The sequence below is a fragment of the Rhea pennata genome, chromosome 3 (genome assembly GCF_028389875.1).
Source record: "Rhea pennata isolate bPtePen1 chromosome 3, bPtePen1.pri, whole genome shotgun sequence".
Classification (NCBI taxonomy): Eukaryota; Metazoa; Chordata; class Aves; order Rheiformes; family Rheidae; genus Rhea; species Rhea pennata.
Genome location: NC_084665.1, coordinates 12,561,486 through 12,585,180, shown reverse-complemented (window position 1 = coordinate 12,585,180; position 23,695 = coordinate 12,561,486). Strand labels below are relative to the sequence as shown.

The window sequence follows — 23,695 nt, the reverse complement described above, 5'->3', positions numbered from 1 at the left end:
GGTCTACAAATACTGCTATTGAGAAGCTCTTTGAAAGTACCTAGGTTTTCTTTCAAGAGAATACTTCAAAGGAAAAAAAGTCTTTCAGTCTTTGAATGTCAATTGATCATTCAAAATCCTTCCCTCTACTCGCGATGTTGTTTGATTGCCTGCAGACGGCTGGGTTACTTGGTCTAGTGTGTATATATGTATTTTTTTTCGAAGTTTACATATGCAGAAGTATTTGTGTGGGGCTTTTAGACACCTGTTCTACCATTTAATTCAACGGTATCTTTCAGATGCTTGATTGCAGCAAGACTTCCCACCTAAGTCTTGGCACAAGGGCATTAGCTGATTGGGTGGTGGGGCAAAAGAACATAGAAAAACTGGAAAGATACCAGGTGCTCCACTGGAAAACAAGTGTCTTGCCTAAAGACTCTTATCTCAGCTACCTTTAGAGAATTACTATGCACACCCATCATTTGTTTTAAACGTAGCTGTTACAGAAGGAATTAAGGGGAGCAGGTTCAAAGTTTGGTACTATAAAACTGGGATGATGAAATGTTTCAAGAAGTCTTTTCATGTTTACTAAGTGAGATTGTAAACCGCATTAGAGAAATAGTACAATTGCTAGATACTGTGTCATCTGTGGGGGCCAACGGTCCCTCCCAGCAGATCTCTGAAACCTATTTTGCAGTTTAATCTTGATTTAACCCTTTCTTTGTCTTTCAGACAGCCAATAAAAATGTAACAAAAGTACCACCACCTGTCCCCACTAAACCAAAACAGATAAACCTGCCTTACTTTGGTCAAGTTAATCACCTGCCACCTTCTGATACTAAGCTGGATGGAAACCCACAGAAGTTGCCTTTGGCTATCGTAACTATGGGGAACAAACAAAAACCAGTGGCACAGCAGCCTTCCCACGCTTCGCAGCAGATAGGGCAAAGAATCTCTGTCCCTGTGGCAGGTCCTTCCTCTAGCCAGGACCAAATTCTTCCCTCGTCCAAACAGGAGAGTCCACCAGCAGCAGCCGTGAGGCCTTTTACCCCTCAGCCGTCCAAAGAGACCTCACTTCCACCGTTCCGAAAGCCTCAAACTGTGGCTGCAAGTTCAATTTATAGCATGTATACACAACAGCAGACTCCTGGGAAGAACTTCCAGCAGGCAGTACAAAGTGCTTTGACAAGGGCGCAAACCAGAGGACCACACTTCCCAAGCAGTAAGCGTATGGCACTCTGCCACTCTTTTCTCGTCATAAAATCTCGGGATGGATATACATTCCACCTGATTTGTGCATGCAAAGTTGATTTTGGTTAAATAAGTGGGTTAGAACTGTAAGAATCTTAGGGGGTTCTTGCAAATTGCATATTGGTGTTCTAATCAAAAATGCAGAATATCTGTCTTATGTTTCCAAAATAACTAAGTGATAGCAGTAAACCTGGTTAGCAGTTCAGTTCTGTTCAGTCAGTTCTAGTATTCTGCCTCTTTGCCCTAGATAAGTGAATCAGGATGCACATTCTTGTGAGGCTTGTTGATCAAATATTCACAATTGTTTTTCCCCACCCCTTCTCTGAACTGCTCCCTAGTGTATGGCAAGCCTGTGATGGCAGGTGCTGGTGCACAGACTCAGCTGCCACAGACGGAGAATGTCTACTCAAACCTCCAAGGCAAACCAGGCAGTCCGGAGCCTGAAATGGAAGCAACGGCCACTGCTCATGAGAATCAGGAAACAGAGCGAATTCCCCGTCCCCTTAGCCCAACCAAACTGTTGCCTTTCTTGTCCAACCCATACCGCAATCAGAGTGATGCTGATTTGGAAGCGCTACGGAAAAAGCTGTCCAACGCGCCCAGACCGCTGAAGAAACGTAGCTCCATTACCGAGCCAGAAGGACCTAATGGGCCTAATATTCAGAAGCTGTTGTATCAGAGGACCACTCTGGCTGCCATGGAGACTATCTCTACCCCATCACATTCCTCCAAGCAGACCACATCAGCTGCCAGTCCTGAAAGCCCAACGGAAATCCCGAATCCTTACCTAAGTGCAGAATCGGAAAAAGAAACAGCTGCTTCCACACCAGAACCGGCCATAGCTGAAGAAGCAGAAAATACACCAGCAGATCAGAGTGAAGTTCTTCTGCCCTCAGCAGCTTTGGACACTGTACCTGAAGGAACGACTGACAGTGATGAACTTATGCAACCCAAAATGGAAGAACCAAGCCTCGAGGCTTCGCTGCCTTTGGAAGTATACATGGAGGAATATCCTCCATACCCACCACCTCCATATCCATCAGGGGAACCGGAAAGTTTGGGAGAGGACTCATTCAATATGCGACCTCCTGAAGTTACTGGACAGTTTTCCTTGCCTCCGGTAAGTATTAGCCTACAACTTGAGCACTCTGTGAATAAGTCACTTCAAATTCTGCAAGTGGATCCTCTGTGTTGTATTGTAGAGATCGTTGGGAGGGTGTGGAGAGTAGTTGCACAAACAGGATAGAAGTCTCTCTATAGGTATCTGTTCTGTTTGTTTGCTGCTGTTATCTCGAAAATGAATGACGCTAATGAAAAGTCTCTGCTGTTTCTAAAATGAATGACAGTAATGAAAAGTTTCAAATGGAGTTTGGTACACAAATATTAAAACTCTTCAGGGCTTTAAAATGCATTCCTTATAGAAGTCAGCCTACTTCATCCAAATTTAATGCCTTTGTAAGAGTAAATAAAACTTTTTTGAGGCACAGATACAAATTTCAAGAGTATTTGCTACTATTGTTGATACGAGATGGAATCTAATTATCTTAATCTCTAGTCATATTTATTTATTTGGAAGCGCATTGTTTGCAAAATACGGAGGAACAGAGTCTTTTCTGGTCTCCACTCTAACAACCCATTTGTAGATGCCAACTGCCTGCACTTCCTTTACTGAAGTATTTTCTAATTTTTTCTTTGGGACTTTAATTGGACACCAGTCAGTTCTCAAGTTGCATCAGAGTGGAGTCCCTTTGGGCTAAGGGTAGGCACCACTTTACTGTCCTGATGTTTATTTTGGAAGCCTGTATCTGTTCTTGTGGTATGGTGTTATCTCACAGTTGTAGAACAGAAATACTTAATATTTTCGGTTCCGTGAAGAGTTCTGTTAAAACCAATCACAACAGAATTTTCATAAGTTGATGTAGAGAAGTGTGGTTTCCCCACCAACACCACTTCAGGGCAGAGGAGTTAAATGTTTTAGCCTGCTTTTTACGCTTGTAATTCCTGCATTTCTAGTCACTCTATGTTTTTCTTTGTGCTCTTAAAACATTGTCCTTCCTCCCTTTTACAAGGAAAGTTGAGTGCTAGGATTTCCTAAATTGTAAGAACTCAGTTCTGGATGGTTTTGTAATAAATTGGTGATGAGAATAAACTAGCCCAACTTCTTGATTCATATTTAAATACTTGGGTTGTGCTAACAGGCTGCTTATTTAAAAAGCCTGTACTTGTGGTATTAGGTATAAATCAACAGGTGAAAGAATATTTTCTGTGAATCTCTTCTTCTATAGCTTATCTTCACATGTTTACTCTTGCAAAACATGAGTCATTTCTATTCCTCTTTGCTTGGACATCTGTCAGAAATTTGCATAGCCTTATGAATAGTGTTTATTACTACTGCACAGCCAGCTGGGGAGAGTGCTGGTTTAATGTATGCATATTCTCTACAGCAAAGAGCTGCGTGAAAATAAAGCTATAGAAACACTTTGTTTCACAGTATCACTGTGAACATGTTAAGTTATTCTGCATTTGGTTCTACATTCTTATGGAGACCATTTTCCGTAGCAGTTTTTATTCCTGTTAATAACTCTGCTAAACTTAGCAAATCATTAGGAAGTTATTTTTTCTTTTATTTATTTATATTGAGCATAGATGTTATGTACTTTGTGGAGTCTTAAGTTTTGTGGTTTGTGTGATAGCTGTAAAAATCAATGCTGAAATAACCTGAATACAAACATTTGCATTTATTTTTCTCTTCTTTATAAATTTGAGAGTCTAATCATCTTGATGCTTTTGATCAAGGTGATTTCTCTATTTGAGCTGAGCAGTGACCTTTGCCTAAGATGTAGGGAAAGATCTTTCATAATGTTCCTGATTTGCTGTATTCATACTGTGTGTGTGTGGGGGGGAAGTGTTAGAAAATAGTATGAATAGTTTAAATTTCATGCAAAACTGCCTTAACTGGTCATTTTGTTGTTATTCTTAAATTAACAACTTTATATTCTTATTTTCCCAGCAAAAAATACCTGTAACTTGTGTTACTTTTTCACAGGGGAAGAGGACAAACTTGCGTAAAACTGGCTCTGAGAGAATTGCACATGGAATGAGGGTGAAATTCAATCCCCTCGCATTGCTTCTGGACTCGTCTTTGGAGGGAGAGTTTGACCTTGTGCAGAGAATCATTTATGAGGTACAAATTCCTATCTTTCAAGAAGAGGAGTAGCAATCTCAGTTCGAACTGGGAAGTCAAAGCTAAGCTGCTTGGAACTGGGATGAGAGACTGAAATAACAGCACACAGCCTAGATTTGTCTCTGAGGAAAAAAGAAGTCCTAACAGAATTGGCCACTTGGAAGCTCATTTTAGCTGTTACATACGCATTGGATATTTAGCATCAAGACTGGAAATTTGCAGGCTATTTTTTCTGTTTCTTAGGTAGCAAAGCATGTTCCTCCTTATCTAGCAAGCTAGCAAAGTATTTGACAAGCAAAATTCACTTCTCTATTAAACTGTAAGCAAAATACATGTATCTGAGGTTTGTTATAAATGCTTTTACTAAATTACCAAGATACTGTAAATATTTCTCTGAATTCCTTTTTTCTCACTGTTAAAAGGAGGCTACAGGCTCACATGTGAATATTTTTGTGAGATATGTTACTCCTGCAGTCTTCTCCCTGTTGCTTATATTCTTTATAGAAATATGGCTCAAAATTATATTTCAGAATAAGACAACTAATTTTCCTACATGTAGAGATGTTAATTGTAGAGAGCTTCGCTGGAATGTGAATCTTTCCTTTTTTGGTTGAATAGGTTGAAGATCCTAGCATGCCCAACGATGAAGGGATTACTGCGCTTCACAATGCTGTATGTGCCGGGCACACAGAAATAGTTAAATTCCTGGTACAATTTGGTGTGAACGTGAATGCTGCAGATAGCGATGGATGGTAAGACTTTCTTTAAGAATCTCTGAACGTTCACTGCAGGAGAACTGCTGCTTGGGGGCTGCCACAAATTCCTCTGATGGGAGTGGCAGTGCTGGATAGCCCAGCCAGCTTCTTGCCTGTCATAACAGAAGGCTCCGTGAAGCTCTTGGCTCCTGAAGAGATGGATTTGGCTTCTGCAGCAACAGGAAGGGCCTTTGTGGGGGGATATATAGAGGAGAAAATAGACAAATCTATACTAATATTTCTTATTTGAAAAAAGTGTATTTCAGGCCTGGTGGGGTGGATGCAACAGTCAGGAAATATCTATTTCTTTGAGATATTAGGCATATGTTTAAGGCAATTTATACGTGATGAACTGTTTGCTGAAATTCCCAGTGTTCCCTCAGAGTGCGATAGCATACACCTTACACACACTCTGGGTGGTTTCCAGCACTGCCAGCTCTTCTCAATTTTATGTCCAGTACTCAGATAATTAAATAGCTCCCTCCTCTCCCCCTCCCCCCCCACCTCCCAACACACCCCCAACCAGGCTTGTAAATGATACTGGGTTACAAATCCACCCTTTAGGGTGCCAGGGGATCTTATTGATTGAAGGGCTATGGCAGGGCTGTGGTTTACTATTGTATTTCTGCCTCTAACAAAAGTGTCTATGGCCCAAGGCTGCAAGTAGAAATACTCGTCATCCCACAGCTGTAGTTGCTGCAGTTACCTGTACTTGTCCCCAAGTCCGGTCTTGAAGGCATCACGTCAGTATTTTTGAGGTGGTCTCTATTGCAATGATGAATGTGCTTAAAGTTTTGATGGATTAGAAAAGGACAGCATGACCAGAGATCCATACTGAAACCCAACTTTAGGGCTCTGGCAGCTCCAGGTAACTGCTGCTCTCTGTGAAAAACAATTGTTCTTGGCAGCCTGGGTTAACTGCTTCTGGTGGGAGACCTTCCGAGAGGCTGCACTGATTGCTGGAGGTCATGCCTGAAAGTGGTTTGCCCCAAGGAGTCTGTAAGCCCTGCTGTGAACAATAAAAGTCACTTGTCTTCTCTTTCTTCTTGGCCTGCAGGACCCCTTTACACTGTGCAGCATCTTGCAATAACGTGCAGGTGTGCAAGTTCCTGGTGGAGTCCGGTGCAGCTGTATTTGCTATGACCTACAGTGATATGCAAACGGCTGCAGACAAGTGTGAAGAAATGGAGGAAGGCTACACTCAGTGTTCCCAGTTCCTGTATGGTAGGTGGTGACAGCTGAGTTCTGGAGCGTGCTAGGTTCTCACCTTCCGTATGTTTTTTGGATGGGGAGTGGTAACTTGCACATACTTTTGCCCATGCCCCAAGTTCCTCTTGGAGAGGATTTTTAGCCAGCTTACTGCAAGAGTGAGGTCCATCTGGAACTAGCTTTCCTAGCTGCTGAGCCTGTAGAGATGATTTGAGTAGTGTGAGTTTCCTCTGCATTAAAACTTTGAAATGAACAGAGCACACGTATCAGGGAACACCTTAGTTTGAGACAACGATTAAGCAGATCTTCCCAGGTAAGTACTGCATTATGCACAAAGGTGGTGGGGATCTCTCAGGGGGCAGTTCACGTTCTGCCTAATGTCTTTAAATGAGGAATACTTCCTAAGATGAATTTTCAGAATCAGGAAAGCTATTGCCAAGTTTCTGCCTTAATAGAGGTTTGTAAGCATTGAACTTGACTTTCTGGCATTTTTATTTTCTGAACTTTACGTCAAATGGGGGATTTCTTTGTAAATCTTATTCATGGAGTAAGGCTACAAGGAAACTTTTAATAGAGCGACTGAATTCCCTCGGGGGGGGTATGGTGACTATTAAATCAGTGAGGATATTAGATTATTTTTCTTATGTTTTTTATGTAGTTCTTGCTGTGTAGGCACCTATCAGCTGGACTGTCATTATCTGTAAGAGGCTGGAGCACTGAAAATACAGCCTTTTTCTTTTTGTGGAACATGGGAGGTCTGAGCAGTATGAATGTCTGTAGCTGCTCAGCTAGCGTATTTCAAAGCAGTCTGTCCAGCTGTCCTCATTAAGTTTGAAGACTGTGTATCTTGGTGCCAAATATACAGATTTCCTTAGGAAAGGAGGGAGCCTGTCTGACTAGCACCTGAGTCTGTGGACTAAGTCGAGCTCCATTCAGTTTTGTATCCATACTCCGGTAGTGGTCATCAACAGAAAATGCCCAAGGAAGATTATAGGACTAAGTTAAAAAGAGTAATACTTAACTATTTTTCTTTTTACTGATTTACTCACTGGCATGAGTCAGAGATTAATACCTTGTGTTTAACAGGCCTTGAGAAATTTATTTCAGAAATTTGTCTGATTCTTAAATTCATATAAGCAGCCTCCTGTGGGAAGGAGACCCATGACTTAACTAGGCACAGTGTGAAGAAACACATTCTTTTTGTCTGTAGGGTCTTTTTTTTGATCGCACTTAATAGTCTCATGTAAATTATTATAAGATACTTTCCAGTGCATCTTGAAAGGATTATAACGCCTTGGCTTACTGTTGTCTTTTCCAAACTGAAACATTTTGGCTGTTTGGCTGTCAAATTCTCACATTGTTCCATTAGCACTTAACCTCACTGCTGTGACTATTCCTGGCTGCTTACAGTCACGGTGAGAAACTCATTCACCGGCAAATCTTTCCTAATGTAAAGGAAGTTTGGGATGAGTATCTGTTTCTAGAACAGATGTTGCATTAGAACCTGGCCTGTTGCCTGCAAGATGAAAAACCTGTGTGTATTGCCGAGGAAAGCATTTCAAGTGTAGTATTGACTGATTTACTAAATTTCTTTAGGAATGTGTGAAGAATGAACAATATTAAAAAGCATTAACAAATGCAAGTATGTTTAAATTAGTAGTTGTTTAGTGTTGAAATCACAACTTTGATGTTATTTAAATAATTTTTAAGATTTAATTAACTTAGTACCTTTAATAGCATGCTTTTACTGTTACCCTGGTGCAAAACCTTTTTTCTTTTTTTTGTTGGTGTTTTCTTAGAAGACCACATCTATTGTGTGGATCTTCTTCCTCTGCTTTGATATTCAGTTCTGGGTTATCCCTTACATGTGTGCAGAGCCTAGCTTCTGCCAAACTTTTATTTTTTTTTCTTTGCATTTGATTTAATTAAGAGCGAGAGAAGAGCTTTTATGATCAGAATGTGATGCAGTGGAAGTAACTCAATTTTACAGGAGCTGCAATGCAGAAGTGAAGAACTTTTGAATGAATACTTCCCTAGCAGACATAGGCTTTAGTATAGGATTCTTAACTGTACTAGGTAAAAGATGGAGAGAAAAATGACAAGTTTTGTGATACGATGTACAACGTAGCTTTTTATATCCTCATCATGAGAAAAGGGTAACAAACAGAAAAACAGCAAGATTCACTGATTTAAAATGGAGTAATTAGATAAACAGAAGTTTATATAGCAATTGATTAAAATTCTTAATTTTTTTTTTTGCTATCTAGAAGCTGGGGAGCAGTATCCTGTATACTGAGAGTATTTCATCTTTGGCTATGGCTGTATATTCAAATTCTAAAAAAGAGCAAGTTTTAAATAACATCTATAAGGAGTGTAGATGTAGATGGGAAAAATGACAAGCCAGAGTGTATCAGTCATTTTTTTTTCCATCAAACAGCAGAACAGTGATGAAGACAGTGGGCACTGTTGTCTCCTTTTGACAGATAATTGGTGAACTAAGAATACAAACTAGTGTTTCTTGCTCATCACTTATGTACAGGAAGCCCGAACACTGGCCTAAAAATCTTACCTTTTTATCAATCGCAGCTCCTCTCATGTTCATTCACTGTTTACACCATGTCCAAAGAATACAAGGTAAGGAAGGACTCTGGTGTGTGCAAGGACTAACTTCCTGACACCACATATTCTGGGAATGATTTTCAGTAGACTGATTACAAGATATGAAGTAGAATAGGAATTGAGGTATTTTTTCCTGGCTGTTGTCCTCTAAGAGTACATTGGTCTTTCCAGTGATCTGATGTCAGGATCCAATTTTTGTAGTGAGCTGCTTTGTGATTTTAATGTTGCAGGAGTCCAGGAGAAAATGGGGATAATGAACAAAGGAGTGATTTATGGACTCTGGGATTACGAGGCTCAGAATGATGATGAGCTCTCAATGAAGGAGGGAGACTGCATGACAATCCTGCGCCGGGAAGATGAAGATGAAATTGAGTGGTGGTGGGCACGGCTGAATGACAAGGAAGGCTACGTTCCCCGCAACCTGCTTGGGGTAAGTCCTTCTTTCTTTCTTTCTCTAGTATTAAAAGAGATCAGATTGACAAATCTAACAGAAATTTCACAATGCTTTGGCATGTGCTCTTTAAGTAATATTTTTTTGTATATGTCAAAAGCCTTGAAGTTAGTGGCCTCTACTTTCCTTCTCCATTTCTCTATTATTATTTTTAAAACAGCTGTATATGGATATCAGGAGATATTTTCAATTACTTCCCCATATTTCTCCTTGTGACCGAGTTGCTAGAAAACCGTAGCAGATGGACATACGTATAAAAGCTCCATTAGGCTTTTTGCTACATATCCAGGAACCCTTCTGCAGGAGATGAGAGGTTCTGCTAATGCTAAAGATAACTGCCTTGAATTTTAAGGTGATTGAAGTATGATGCTTGAAAGAGGCTGAACCTTATTCCTCATATAGATAATCCTTATTCTTACACTGGTTAGACTTCCAGAGCAACTACATCTAATTCAAAGCAAGTTTTTCATTTGTTTCATTTTTAGGCTAGGCCTACCCTCAAAGTAATAAAATTCTCCCCGACATAGTGCTTGCTTAGCTTTTCCTCTCTCAATGTAAATGTTTCTAAATTGAGAGCAGCCCCACGTCAGCCCTGCACAATAGGGTCTGAAACAAAGGCTTATATTTTTTCTGCCCTGGGGCAGCATTGTGCACATGCTACCTCTTCACCAGCTGCTGTGCTCAGCAGGAGCACAGGTGTGTAAGAAATGAGGAATGTTTGTGCTTCTGTAATGAAAAAAGCACAAGGCAACACAGGAGAGACAGCGATAGCGACTCATCCTTCTGAGCACAACACAACCCTAACAGAACCTCTGGGAAAACTACCCAAGCATTCCCTGTTCCCTGCTTGTGGCTGTTCAGTCTTGGTTGTGTTGCTACCTAAGTATTCTGTGGTTATTCTCAAAAGCAACTACTGGACTTTTAATATTACAGCTGAAATCCAGGCCAAGATAGTCAGCCCTGAGAAAAAAGTCTTTGGTAGTTTAATAAGGTCTTTTATTAAGCTTTTTTTTTTTTTTTTAAATCATAGCTGCTTTATTCTTTTGCAGTTATGTGCACTGAACAAAACTAAGGAAAAAATTATCTGCATCAGTACTCTACCCTTCTCGGTGGTTCACCACCTTCCTAGGCTATGCAAGGACCCTGGAAGTGAACACAAACATGATAATATTGTCAAAATACTGACTTCTTAATACTGAACAAAACACTACCAGGTGTTATCAGATGTAATGAACTGATTCCATCTCTGCTGGTGGTGCAGTCACAGTCAGCAGGCTGAGGACAGGTCTTATGGATAAAGTTGCTGGCATTTCCTTAATCGTTAGCTGAGTAGGAGAAAGAAATCTAGGGTCTATTTGAATAGAGAATGTCTTTAAGGAGAACATTACCTGAACAACGCTGGGATGGAGCGTAGAGGTGCCCTGCAGTGTACAGCATGGAGGAGCTAAGCCTTCTCACTGTACGACGTGCAGCCTTCTCTTGCCAATAGCCGTGGTTTGCAGAGCAGGACTTGTTCCAGGGGATCACTTGCAAGCGGAAGGTAACAGCTCCCGAGAGTCTCGGCACTGTCGCGGCCCGGGGGCACCCCACGGCGGGGGCTCGGGCCCACAGCCAGCACGTGGGAACAGCACACTGCTCAGGGCCACGGGGCGGAGGCTACTGAGTTACTATCCGGCCATTACCCGAAGTTCCTGGCCCTCCACTGACTAGTACCCAGCTCCTGTGGTTCTGTGGTCCTTAGGCAGCCAGCTGTTCCCAGCTTGCCCAAAGCCAGAGGTATCTAAAGGCTGTTACACACTGAGAGGTAGAAAGCAAGTTAGAATTTAGCAACTCCCTCTTTCTTTCCATTTTCCAGGGAAAATAACCAGAAGTCTCTTGACTTATAAAACCACATACTTCCTTTAGTCCACCCAGCTGGGCCAAGTTGAAGGTTCTGCATTACTTGCTTTTCAGTGCCTTCCTTTTGCTGTAATTGTACTTTTGTACTTACTAGTACTATTAAACTTGCCCAACAAATGCTAAATCTACTTCTGTTAATGCTGAGTTTCTTTTTTATAAGCAAGCCTTGCAACTAAAATATATTAGAATTGTATCACCAAAGTGAGTATAAAGGAAAAGTACAATTTTAAGCACTAAAATTTGAAATCTCTTTTCTGTTTTACCCTCAGCTGTATCCAAGGATTAAACCTAGACAAAGAAGCTTGGCATGATCTAGTACAGAAGCCAGACTCTTGAAGTACTAATCATGGATGACTTTTAAAAAAGTTCATTTTGTGTTGGTTCCAGTATCACGAGACTTACTTATTTCAATGACAATGTAATTTGAAAGCTATGAAGAATGTGCTTTGAAAACAAATGAAGGATAGATGCATTAGCAAATAGAAAAGGGCATCCGACAAGATGAAGTAGTGGTTACAAGCAAATGAAACTGCAACCTTTGGTCTAAGGAAGCCTAACGTTCAAGTACCCACTCTGATTTTTTTTCAAGCATGACAGAAAAGAATTTCACATTTTTCTGCGATAAACAGAAGGACCCTTTCAATTCACCATTGAAGGAGTCGGCATGAAACAGATGACTGGCTTTGTCCACATTTATCCTGAGGCTTTTTTCCAGACAGGAGAAACTAAAGTCATCTAAAGTATGTGCACAGCACCCAAGTGCTTTTGCTGCGAGCAGAACATTTGCTGAAGTAACTAAGTTGAAATGCATCTAAACAATAAGAAACATGTGACCAATGCATTGAGCAATAACTTTTAAATGCTGTAGCATCTTAGGAATTCCATATATTCAAAATATTACATGCTATATACCAGACGATGTAGTTTTAGACTCCTCTTTTTACAAAGAGCCTTGTGTATTTATTGTCTTTTGTACTTTGAAACTAAGTGTAGAAACTTTCTGTAGTCTTGACAGTTGTTTTTATTTGACTGTGATACCATTAAACTCTTTTCTCCTCATAAGCCTTAACTCCTGGGTATTTTAATGTCCAGCTTTTATGTTAGACCACTTGACAATGTTAACACTACAAGGTACCATTCTGTTATGGTAACATTCAGTTATTTTCTGTATTGAAGAGGGAGGAGGGGCTCTGTTTCAGGCTTGACTTTCTGCATTTAAAACAGCCAGTATCTGTTAGTTGCATGTATCTTTTGTTAACTGTAGAAGCTGGGAGACACATGTAAGAAAAAAGACTTGGTACAAGTATTTTTGAAATAAAATCTTTCCCATAGAACTATCCTTTGTATCTATCTGCTCAGGAGTAATCACTGGCCAATGAGCATTACTTAGAAAAGATCAAATCTTTCCTTCAGGGAGAGGAATTTTTGTAAGGCTCCTCTCTACAATCACCTTCAGGCTCATGTTTACTGCTTTCTGAAAGAAAAAAAAAAACACAAAACTTAGTAGGAAAGAGGATACATTTCCTCACATGGACAAGATTAAGTCAGCTGAATTGAGATATCTGAAGCAGTGGTCTTCCACTGCTCACAGCCTCGTAATTTTAGTAGGAAGAATACAGGGTATATGCACACTGTTGATCAACCTTCTTGGAAAAATTCACTGCCTGTACCCTCAGCCTTCCACAGTATCAGGCTGCCTATTTCAGTAACCACAATCCAGCTAGAGCATCTCTCAGTGCCTTACAGTTTTGGATCCAGAGTGCTGTTTTCCCCTTAAAAAGAAACTTACTCCGTTCCTGTCAACTGAAGTTCTGCATATCTATATATTCTGTGAGAACCCAGCTCAAAGAAGCACATGCCTCTTTCAAGAAGGAGTAATGGCCTTGCAAACATTATATATGAAACTTCTTATAAGAAAACAGAAAAGGGGAAGTAATATTTCTTGTATTTCAAAGGAACATAAACAAGAGGCAGGAAATGAAGAATCTCTGTGACCGCACCAGCTTTCTCTTAAAGATTCTGGCTGCCAACAGCCTTCTGCTATAAATGGACCTCAATGGGCAGGCTGGAAAGACTTGTCCTCCATTTGGTCCCACTGGTATTTGCTACTCAAATTCTTCAAAGAATATTTAACCTGAATAATGTTAGGGCTTGACTGCAAAGATAAGAGATGCACATTTAACTTAAACATCAGTGTTTGAGATGCGCAGCACCATCCCTTTTCTAGTTGCACATACATGGGACCAAACAGAACAGTTAACTGTGCTGTTATTCAGAAAGCACTTAATGAACCAGACTGATAATCTATAAGCAGTTTTTTTTTTCCTCCAGAAGTCATAAAATATACAATAAATATGAGGATACCAGCAAAGCAGTATTTTCAAAAGTTACATTGAATATTTACTAAATTAAAGCTTCTGAACAGAGGCTATATAATAGTAGATAAAGACTGTCCTATCTCTAAAATGAGGCTGCAGATTCTTCAACTGTGATTCCTCCTAGTAACTGTGGGAAGTTATCATTCATAATTTAAGGCACATCCACTATTTTTTTCCCCTGGTATGTTGCATGATTATCCTCACAGAATCTTCATCTTTTTTAGATGTCTTCAGCTGATGTCAGTGCTTCAAATTATAGTAAAGCACAGCCACTATATATGACAGAAAGACACACAAAAAAAAGAGAACATGGGCCATGGTTAAGGTCAGTAAAAATACCTGCTGGAACTATGCAAATTCCTATTTCTAGCATGAGGAAGAAAGTCAAAGTATTCTTAGGGAAAGTAATTTTGGATGATATTTCCTGAACTATTTAAAACTACGCCTCATTTAAGTTAAGGCCACAAATGCAGAAGAACTTTGGAATGCTCTGCATGTTCCTCCCTTACATCCTGAAGGAAATAACTTGTGTTCATGTAACAGGTGAATCAAAAACGTGTAGGAGGCTAGTTTCCTTCTTGCTTGGTTGCTGCTGCAGGGCACGCATGGTGACCTTTTGAGTCAATACCACACATACGTTTCTCCCTGCTTTTGATAGGAAAAGTTGGAAAGAGGCCTGCAGAAGCTTCAACCAAAATCACTGCAAGTAAGAGATGAGAGGCTTCAGGTTAAAGTAACTTATCTAGGTTGTTAGAGTTGATGTAGGAACATTTTTAAAAAGGGTAACCTTTCTTAAAGCTGCATGTAAATACACAAGATACTTAAAGCCATAATACGTATGAACAGATAGATACACAACCAGCCCAAGCAGTCAGACAGGAGTAGGACAATCCCTGCTGTTGCCCCCACCCTACCCAGAGAACAAGCTTTTTAGATCCATCAACTTACAGTAACAAGGTTCAGTTCTATTGCTCCAGTTTTCTCAGTATCCAGTTTTCTAAACATTTCTGTGGTATGAAACAGATCAGAGATGAGGATGAATACAGGAATGATTAGAAAGACGTCCTCTTGCGCTTCAGATCAAAAAGGAACTTACTCCCAGATTCTAAGTTTATGAAAATGGTCTACATCCAAAACCAGTATGGGACAACTGTAAACCTCATTGGGAAAAATATATATCCACATATAGGAAAAGTACTGTAACTGTGCTAGTGTACAAGAACTGCTTGCCAAAGGGACTGTACGTACTTCAGTGGGCTCATCTGTAACATTAAAAGTACTTCTCAAACCATTTAGAAAAAAGAAGTTCCCTTTTAAATCAACATTTCTTTGCATAAAAGACTCTGGCTTCACTCCAGCAGTCTGATGTATAAGGCTGATCTCTAGGAGTAGGGTACAGACTGGGATGCAGCATTTATACCTCAGTTTTGAAGCAACTTTGGTCCCAGTACAAAAAGTTTCCCACACAAATGAGAGTGTATTTGAAAACACAGAGCTACAGAGTGTGTTTGTGATTAAGTACTCACTGAACAAAGTTTCCAGTCGAATCAGACACCGGACAAAGTTATCAAAATCAATGATGAGCTCTTCATCAGCAAAACGAGCCACAATGACTTGATGTAACTGGCAGTTCAACTTGAACCCTAAAATAAAATACTAAGGATTAACACACAAAACACCCCACCAAAACCTGTCTCTAAAGAAAATGGTAAACAGGTTCCTTGTTTGAGGTGCTTTTAGTGTGCCTGTACAGCAAGACATTGCTACATAGAGACAACAGCCCAGGCAAAGCATATGGATTCAGTGGAGATCTTTCAGGTCCAGGAATACAACATGCTTCAACTTAGAAGTGTCAGTCTTAGTCCCTAGAGCCTCTGCAAATGGAAATTTGATTCCTGAAAGCACTGAACTAGGTAAAGAGCTCTGAAACTGGTATAAGGGACAGCAGGGAATATCTATCAACTAGCCTGAAACTGATGATTTAAAAAAAAGAACAAGAGGAAACCTGCTGCTTCCAGTGCTCTCCTCATCTCATACGAGTTCATGGTACCAGATCGATCCACATCAATTTCTCTGTAAATTTTCTGTAGAACACAAAACCAAAGTCAACCTGGTCAATAATTCATAGCTTCAGTCAGAAGTGTTTTAAAATTCAGGCTGCACCTTGCTTAGAAATGTTCAAACCGTTTGTCAGAAGGCCTGCACGCGAATATCCCCCAGTTCATCTAGGAGTAGCTTTAGAAACACCCAGATGTTTTAATGAGGCAGTCAGACTGGATTAAGACTCTGGAGAGTTTCTGACGTGCCCACGTACGGCCGCAGGATCATTAATAGAGCAAGCAGTAAGACCTACACTAAACGTGCACTGGTAAGTGGGAAGACAAATATTTTAGGGGGCAAGTAATCAAAGAACCCCAAACCCTCGAGGAGGGAGCCAGGAAGAGAGGCAGCTGTTCCTTCAGTCCTCTACCAGGCAGCTGATGGACAAGCTGACACACGTGTCGGCTCTCAGGAGTAAAACCTTGGGGCCTGAGGGAACAAATGCATCATGAGCTAAAAGGAGTCCCTGGTGCTGCAAGTCCCCTGCTGTGTCCACGCTGTTGGGAAGTCTGGCTGCCGCCCGACTCCCAGTCGGCACGGTCTCGAGCAGACAGCGTGGAGCTACCAAGTAAAACACGGAAGAAAATAACTCAATTTTTATCACCTGCCGCTTCATGTAGATGCACGTGGTTTGGGAGGATTTTTCGGTTGTACTATTAGTTTCACTGACTGACTAACGTAGCTGAGGTTCAACTAGGACAGACATGGGAGTTAAATAACACAAGTTTTACTGTACATATTTGACCGCTGTTTTTGTGTTTCCTTTTTCCTTCTGTCTTTAGCCTATGAAATGCTGTAGGCATCACTAGGAGCTGAGGCCTCCTTTCTCCCTCAGGGTAAGAGAAGCTTACTGAACTTTTCCCCCTTCCTCCAATGGAATAAAATACACTTTTCTGTGATTATATACCAAGGTACTGCATACAGAAATTGGCACACATACTATCTAATAGCTACATATTGCATGAAGCAAGTCAATCCACAACCACCTCTATACTTTATTGTATGTTTAAAAACTTGCTTCTTACCTGGTATTTCTGAATCTTTGTCCAGAGCGTGTGGAATTCCTTCAGTCCCAGTTTACCGCTCCCATCAGTCTTGTTTGAGTTAAGGTAAACTCTTTAGAAGGAAGAGAAAGTATTTCTCCCCACTCCCTTTGCTAGATTTACATAGGGGGCAGTGTTAACTCAAAACTCAAAAAATTGCAATTAAAAAGATGCAAGCTGTTGGTGAAGCTTGTTTCTTACAAACTGGTCCTGTTGAATACATAACTGCTCTATAAGATTTCCTTTCGTGCTTTAATTTCTAAACCAGTAAGATGAGATTGACTGATTAATTTAAACAGTGATTAGTTCACCAAGCTTTCTGCTCCTCCATGGCTTTTCTTTACCTTTTTAATACATGCATAAAAGAGCAGAGATGGTACCATTTTGTTCCACACAGGTAGTTCAGTACAGTTTTAGGAGCATGAGTGTAAAGTCTGGACTGTAAACAGGATAAAGCCATGAGCAAGCCTGCTATTTACACAATTTTAAGTTCTTGAAGAAACAGGTACCAGACGAACCCTGTCATTGCATCTCTCCCAAAACTGCTGGAGTGCCCCTAGGGACTGCCATATTTTCCATCAAATTATAGCAGAACTTCATCTTGTTTAGGTAATTTTTCCTTTTTCTGACTCTGCAATTCAACTCCCACTTCACGGACAAACTGAACACAACTATTCTTAGACTCGAATCCCTCACCCTACACTTTTGCCCTCACTCTTTGTAGTAACAGCTCCAAAAAAACCAGCATGCTGTCTAGCTGCCTGCTGCTTGTTTGCCTTATTTTCCAGAAGTCCATCTGGCTTTAAAATGCCCTTACCAAAACCAGCCATTGCAGAACTGGAAAAAATAGAGAAAATAAACAGAAAAACAGAAAAAATAGAGAAAAAATAAAGGACTAGAAGGACTAGAAGGACTAGAAGGACTAGAAGGACTAGAAGGACTAGAAGGACTAGAAGGACTAGAAGGACTAGAAGGACTAGAAGGACTAGAAGGACTAGAAGGACTAGAAGGACTAGAAGGACTAGAAGGACTAGAAGGACTAGAAGGACTAGAAGGACTAGAAGGACTAGAAGGACTAGAAGGACTAGTCCAAATTCCCTCAGCAGGGCTATCTGCACCATGCACTGCTGCGAGCCAGTCAGTGCCTTTCCCCAGCACCAGCTAAACCATCACTGTCACCAGCTAAACCAGAACCCACCGCAGCAGGGAAGACTTTAAAGCAGGCGATCGTCTCTGAGGACAGACTTTTCCCCACTGCCTGAGAAAATGCGGCTGCTGCAGTCAGCAGCAGGGCTACTGCTTCCATGCAGGGAAAACCCAGCTGCTTCGCCTTCGGAGTCACCAATACATCGGTACGGACCTGCCACCAGGAAGGCAGCAGCTCACCTGCTTCAGCATAGCCAGAAGAATATTGCCTCGGAGCAGCCTTAAAGGATACATCTAATAGGTCAACCATTATTTTGCACGTCTCAATACTAAAGCCATCCGATTTAATATCCTGGCCTGTAAAGAAAGAGCCAAAGGCAGGGTTACTGTTGCATGCTGTACCACACCACCTTCCTAAGTAGCTTGGGAACTCTAACTACAGTGTGTAATGAAAATCTACATGAAATCTTCCTTTGGGAAGAGGTGTTCTGCTGCACCACTGTCCCAGGCAGGGCCGTATCAGCGCAGCGAGCAGCGGCGGATGCCTGCCTAGTGGTCCGGGAATTACTGGTATCATCTTAAGCCTTTGGGAACCAGCAAGTCCCTAATGCAACAGGGCCTGCACACTGTGGAGATGCGGCACCCGCCCAGCCGCAGGCAGGAGAACTGCTGCCAGAAAATCCTAGAGTTTCCCTCAAACGCTGGAAGAGAAACAGCCTTATGTTGCAGAGCTGCCCCTTTTAAGGTAAGACACCGCTTCTGGTCCTTCTCACCGGCACTGCAGGGGGGCAAAGTTTACCCCCCCCCCCCAAGCGCTCTAGTCAGGATTTGCAGGCAACAGAGAACTTTAGGTGGGAGGGCACACCAGCAAAAACTGCCGGGCTCCCTGCAACCGGGGGTAAGATGGTTCTTGATTTGCACAAAGAGCCGGCTAATCAGCAGCCTCCCGGTGATTCCCAGGCAACGAAATCTAGGGTGGAAGTTAGCTGGGATGTTTCCCCAAGCAAACACCCCAATCACTCTGGTTTGCACGTGTGCTACAGAAGCACAGACAGATCAAGCACCTTTTGTCTGCCAACAAAGACAAGGGTGGACTTTTGTGGATAACATGGACTTCTGAGCCCCTGTGGCAGTCAACAGGAGACAGCTTCATGCAGGGGAAGAACATCAAATCAAGCCTGGTTACAAATAATACCCAACTGTTAATTGGTTGGTGCCCACAGATGCTGCCTGCCTAAGATTCCACTGTGGAAATTACGGAAACCTACCTCTTCAAGCTCGAGCACTTTTTAATGGAAGGGAAAATAACCCAGTGACAAGGTCTGAACGACTTCACTGAAAAACGCCAGGAAGCCCAGAGATTTGAAGTTCCTCCTCCTGGTCAGGGACATCCGAGACCACTGGCTGTGCCTTGGTCCCCACCTCTGAAAATGGGCAGCTGATGGGGGTGAGGGGCAGCAAACTGCTCAGCAAGACGAACCACAAAGCTACAAGTTGTTCTGTCATAGCCTCACATTATTTCTCTTCAGAAAAAAGCTGTTCTCAGATACAAGCTATTCTTTTACACAGTAGATTGCTTTTTTTTTTTTTTTTTTCCCTCAGACACAAGTTGTTTTGGTGAACAAATTTCTCGTTTAAAACTCTCTTCACCTACGACAGCAATATGACCTCCAGGTCCCTCAGCTAGCCTGGTGCAGGTTGCCACAGCACTCCTCTCTCCAGGCAGGGAGGTGGATGCACAGGCAGACTCTGCAGCTCCACAAGTCGAGATGCTAACTACAGTTCCCGAGGAATATGCGACAGTAGGATGCCTGGTGACTGTCACTTGCAGAGTACTTTTAGTTGGCCTCCACGAGGCTTATAGTTGTTGCCTATAGTTGCTTATAGTTTGCAGAAATAGCAGCAGGCAGTTTGTCCGATAACCTGAGTGCCAACTTATTTAACATTTCATGTCAAGTTTGAATCCTGAATCATTCAGCATGAAAGTAGCAGCAATACTTTCCCCAGTCCATTAATCAAATCAGTCCATCTTCATGTCAAACAATGCAAACTGTCGGATCCTGGGATACCAGGCATCCATTTTTACCAGGAATCCATATGCACCCTGCCAAAGCACACGTCCTGTAAAACACGCCTTCAGCGCAGGCGCAGCCTAAGCATTTCTGCAACCCCCTGAAGGAGCAGGGTACGGGCCCCTGGCAATACAGAGAGGGCAAGCTGCAGGCCTGGAGCAGAGGCCAAGGATCTGACCCTGCCTAAGTTAGTGGTGTGTTCTGTGCTCTTGGAGTCCCACCTGTAACCTGCTAACAGCCAACTGAAGGAAAGCTGGAGGAAAGTACTTACGTCTAGCCATGATTTTATTCAAGATATTGCGCAGTTCAAAGGCAGAGATCTCTGCATCCTGTGGAAAAGAGGAAAATAAAATCAAATTCTGGCAACTGGGGGTTGTAGACACCATCTCCTAAGCAGCCTCTAGACTCCTTCAGGTGAGTTTGCCAAATCTGAGTATCCCCTGGGAGTTTCTGCCAATGCCTTGCAACGCAAGTCTAGTTTATATGTACGCCTTGTATGGTGCAGGTCGTACCTTATTTGCAAGTACCTTATTTGCCTTTCTACCGTGCCTCCTGGCAAACCCACCTGCACCCCCATAGAAGCCAGTCTGGATACCACTGGACTGCCCACTGCCCCCATGAAGCGGTCAGGAGCTCTCAGCACGTGCCGACGGAAACGCAAGCTCTAAGTTCATCCAGCAGCAACTGCCCAGTGAGGTTTCACTCCGCTCTCTTGGCTGCGCACTACCAGGGCGGCTGAGATAAGCCTAGGGAGGAGAGGTAACCCAGCCCTCTGTCACCCCGGAGAGGGGCCCACGCACCTCGGCGCGCGCACAGACCGAACGCGCTGCCTCAAGGACATCCCTGCAGGGATGAAAGTCAAGTCCGCAGTTCAAAGAGAATGGAGACTGCTTGCCAGGGGCTCCAAGAAGTCCACAGCACGAGTAAATGGACCACTACACAGATGTCTGCATGCACAATTATGCACGTGTTTGAAATGTGACTCAGCACAGGAATTAAACTGCATACTAGGCAAGAGAGCTCTCTTATCCACTCACCTAGGCTACCAGTAAGACATAACAAAAAATACTCACACTTCCTGCTAGCTGTCCAAAGGTTTTTTTAAAACTGGGTTCAATGTCATCCTCACTGATCTCAGCCTACAGAAGAGAAATGCAGAATACTGAAAGCTGGAATTTTTCTGACAGAGGTGTATTTAATGCATATTCTTGCCTCTAGTAAAAACTATGCAACTTAAATTGCAAAGCTGAAGGTACACAGTAATTTTGCTTTGATTATAGTCAGTTTTGGTTTCAGGGCTGGTGCTGCAAAGACTGTAGGAACCAATATTTTTCTACTGGTTTTACTTAAAAAAAAAAAAAAAAAAAAAAAAAAAAAAAAAAGATCAAATTAAGTCTTTATTTTATCCTAAAAACCCCCCAAAAACCAAACCCAGAACTTCATCACTGCTGCTACTACTACTGTTGGAGCAGCTGTCTCCACTTACAGAAAAGCAAGCAAAATGTAGGTTCTCACCTTGCAAAAAAAAAATCACACGAAGTGATAGACATATAACATGGTGCCTTAAGAGGCGAGATTCTCAACTTTGGCAAGACTAAACATATGGGGAGCCACTTCTTACTCACGGAAAAAACACTGCAGGCAAAAACACACACACGGCTAGAGGGAGTCCTAAGCCTGCACTGTTGGTATCTACGTCTGGAGAGCAAAGGGAATTTCCCTTGGCTTCAGTTACTTCTGCAGATAGTGACCGACCTGGTGCCTGGAAAGGCTACATTCACTTGTAGCAATATTGCTTGTGTTGTTTCCATTGTCTTTGCTGGACATTCAGCTACGGGTATCCGAAGATCCGCTTCCAAAGTTCTTGATAACATTTATAGGAAAAGTACTATACTGTGTACTGTGCTGTACTGCACAGGGCACAGGATAATCCAACCCCTATATTTATGACAAAATTATCTCAATTTATAATATTTAAGATTTACCTCTTCAAAATTGGCCTCTATTTCATCATCTATAACCCTAGAAAAAAATAAAGAGATTGACATTAAAAGCAAAGAAAAAGTCACTTTTCTGATATCTTTACTTAAAGTTTCAGTTAATGAGGAATTCTTTGTATTATGGTAATAATGATGAACATTCAAGTATTTTTCTTGTAATTAGGAAATAGTTATGGAAAACCAGGAAATCCCTCCCTAATACCCCAGCCTATCTGCTTTTTAAGCTGCAACACATCAGAACTTTTCTCATGGCTTCACAGCTAATTAGCTAGTTCCATTACAACCCTTTCTAATTTTATCAGAGGTATCATTTAGCTGAGCAAGTACCTTGAATTTTTTCCAGCATGACTTTTAAAGAGTGACATCATTTCTCCTGATTAACACGTTCGTAGAAGTCGCAAAACACATACATTTAGCATCTCCTGTACTGCCACCCTCTGGGGTTTCTCGTGCTGTGGAATCCAGCTGGTTACAGCCCAATTACTAGAAACGCCTGCCCAGCCAGAGCTGGGAATAAAATTAACCAAAAAAAGACTCATTCCTTCTTGCTACGTTTACTCAAACTTTCCTCTTTTGCACATAAACAGTTTCTCCATCGCTTCCATTTCCAGAACATCACTGAGTCAAGAAAGTGGAATTAAACACAAAATACCCGCACGGACTCTCAGTCTGGTCATTCAGGGCACAACTGCCAGAGCGAAGGACGCTTCTCCCTTTTAGCCAGGTTTTGTAGGCTTCAGTCAGACTATGGCCAATTCAAAGGCAGGATATAGTAAAGCCAGTTTGTCCAGGGACCAACAAGGACCGACAGGACGCCCCGCACCATGGGGGGTGCCCAGCCGGCTCCCCCCAGCACGGTGCCTTGCGCAGAGTCCAGCTTTCACCCCTGTGCCCGGAGGGGACGACCCTCCGCAGCCGGGAGAGCCCAGGCCCGGGATCAAAGGCTGCCTGTGAACGTGTTCATCGGCCCCCAGGTGGGACCGCCAACCAAAACGACGACGACAACACAAAAAACCACCCTCCCCCCCCCCACACACTTTATAGGCTTAAAGGCATTAACAGCACCCGCCGCTCTGCCCCGTAGCTGCGCTGCTGCATGCCCCCAGACCCGCACACGGCGCGCCCACGCACGTCCCGCAGCTACACAGTTACAGAACAGTCACCTACTTGGAATCGGCATTTTTTTCAGAGAAGACTCGGAGGCAGAAATCCCCATTCTTGTCGGGTTCAAAGGTAGACGGCACGATGATATATTCTCCCGCAGGAAGCTTGAACCGGTTCAACACTTCTCGGAGGTTGATAAAGGTGTTTGACCTCTCTCTCGCTTTGTTTGTCAGGAAAAAGTTTTTGCTCAGATGAACATTCGTCTGGCCAGAAAACTTACGAAAAACAAAGAAACAGAAAACCTCCAGCATTTGCATGTATTTGCATTTAAAAATTAAGAATATAATAGAAATTATAATTAGTTAAGTATGAAAAGATACGTATCAGTTCAACGGAATTAAAAGACAGAAAAAAAAAAAAGCCAAAGGGTATCACAACACAATACTCCTGAGCTGCAGGTGCAAGTGTATTTTGCAGATCATCTCAGTCAGACATTCAAGCTTAT

The 23,695-nt window shown here is 42.1% G+C and overlaps 2 protein-coding genes across 4 annotated transcripts in view; one reads left to right on the top strand and one right to left on the bottom strand.

Moving 5' to 3' along the window:
* Window positions 1–12,677, top strand: part of TP53BP2 (tumor protein p53 binding protein 2) — a 49,640-nt gene extending 36,963 nt beyond the window's left edge. For all 3 annotated transcript variants that reach the window (XM_062571577.1, XM_062571575.1, XM_062571574.1), the window contains exons 12-18: window positions 712–1,201; window positions 1,569–2,350; window positions 4,277–4,414; window positions 5,033–5,166; window positions 6,227–6,393; window positions 9,228–9,427; window positions 11,617–12,677. In XM_062571577.1, coding sequence (XP_062427561.1) covers window positions 712–1,201; window positions 1,569–2,350; window positions 4,277–4,414; window positions 5,033–5,166; window positions 6,227–6,393; window positions 9,228–9,427; window positions 11,617–11,658 — 1,953 coding nt within the window. In that variant the 3' untranslated portion in view covers window positions 11,659–12,677. The remainder of the gene's footprint in view (window positions 1–711; window positions 1,202–1,568; window positions 2,351–4,276; window positions 4,415–5,032; window positions 5,167–6,226; window positions 6,394–9,227; window positions 9,428–11,616) is intronic.
* Window positions 12,213–23,695, bottom strand: part of LOC134138223 (calpain-2 catalytic subunit) — a 29,126-nt gene continuing 17,643 nt past the window's right edge. Inside the window, exons 12-21 of the mRNA XM_062571579.1 lie at window positions 23,254–23,465; window positions 22,072–22,108; window positions 21,160–21,225; window positions 20,358–20,415; window positions 18,307–18,371; window positions 16,851–16,919; window positions 15,731–15,809; window positions 15,252–15,368; window positions 14,674–14,732; window positions 12,213–13,997 (exon numbers count right to left, since the gene is read on the bottom strand). Coding sequence (XP_062427563.1) covers window positions 13,974–13,997; window positions 14,674–14,732; window positions 15,252–15,368; window positions 15,731–15,809; window positions 16,851–16,919; window positions 18,307–18,371; window positions 20,358–20,415; window positions 21,160–21,225; window positions 22,072–22,108; window positions 23,254–23,465 — 786 coding nt within the window. The 3' untranslated portion in view covers window positions 12,213–13,973. The remainder of the gene's footprint in view (window positions 13,998–14,673; window positions 14,733–15,251; window positions 15,369–15,730; window positions 15,810–16,850; window positions 16,920–18,306; window positions 18,372–20,357; window positions 20,416–21,159; window positions 21,226–22,071; window positions 22,109–23,253; window positions 23,466–23,695) is intronic.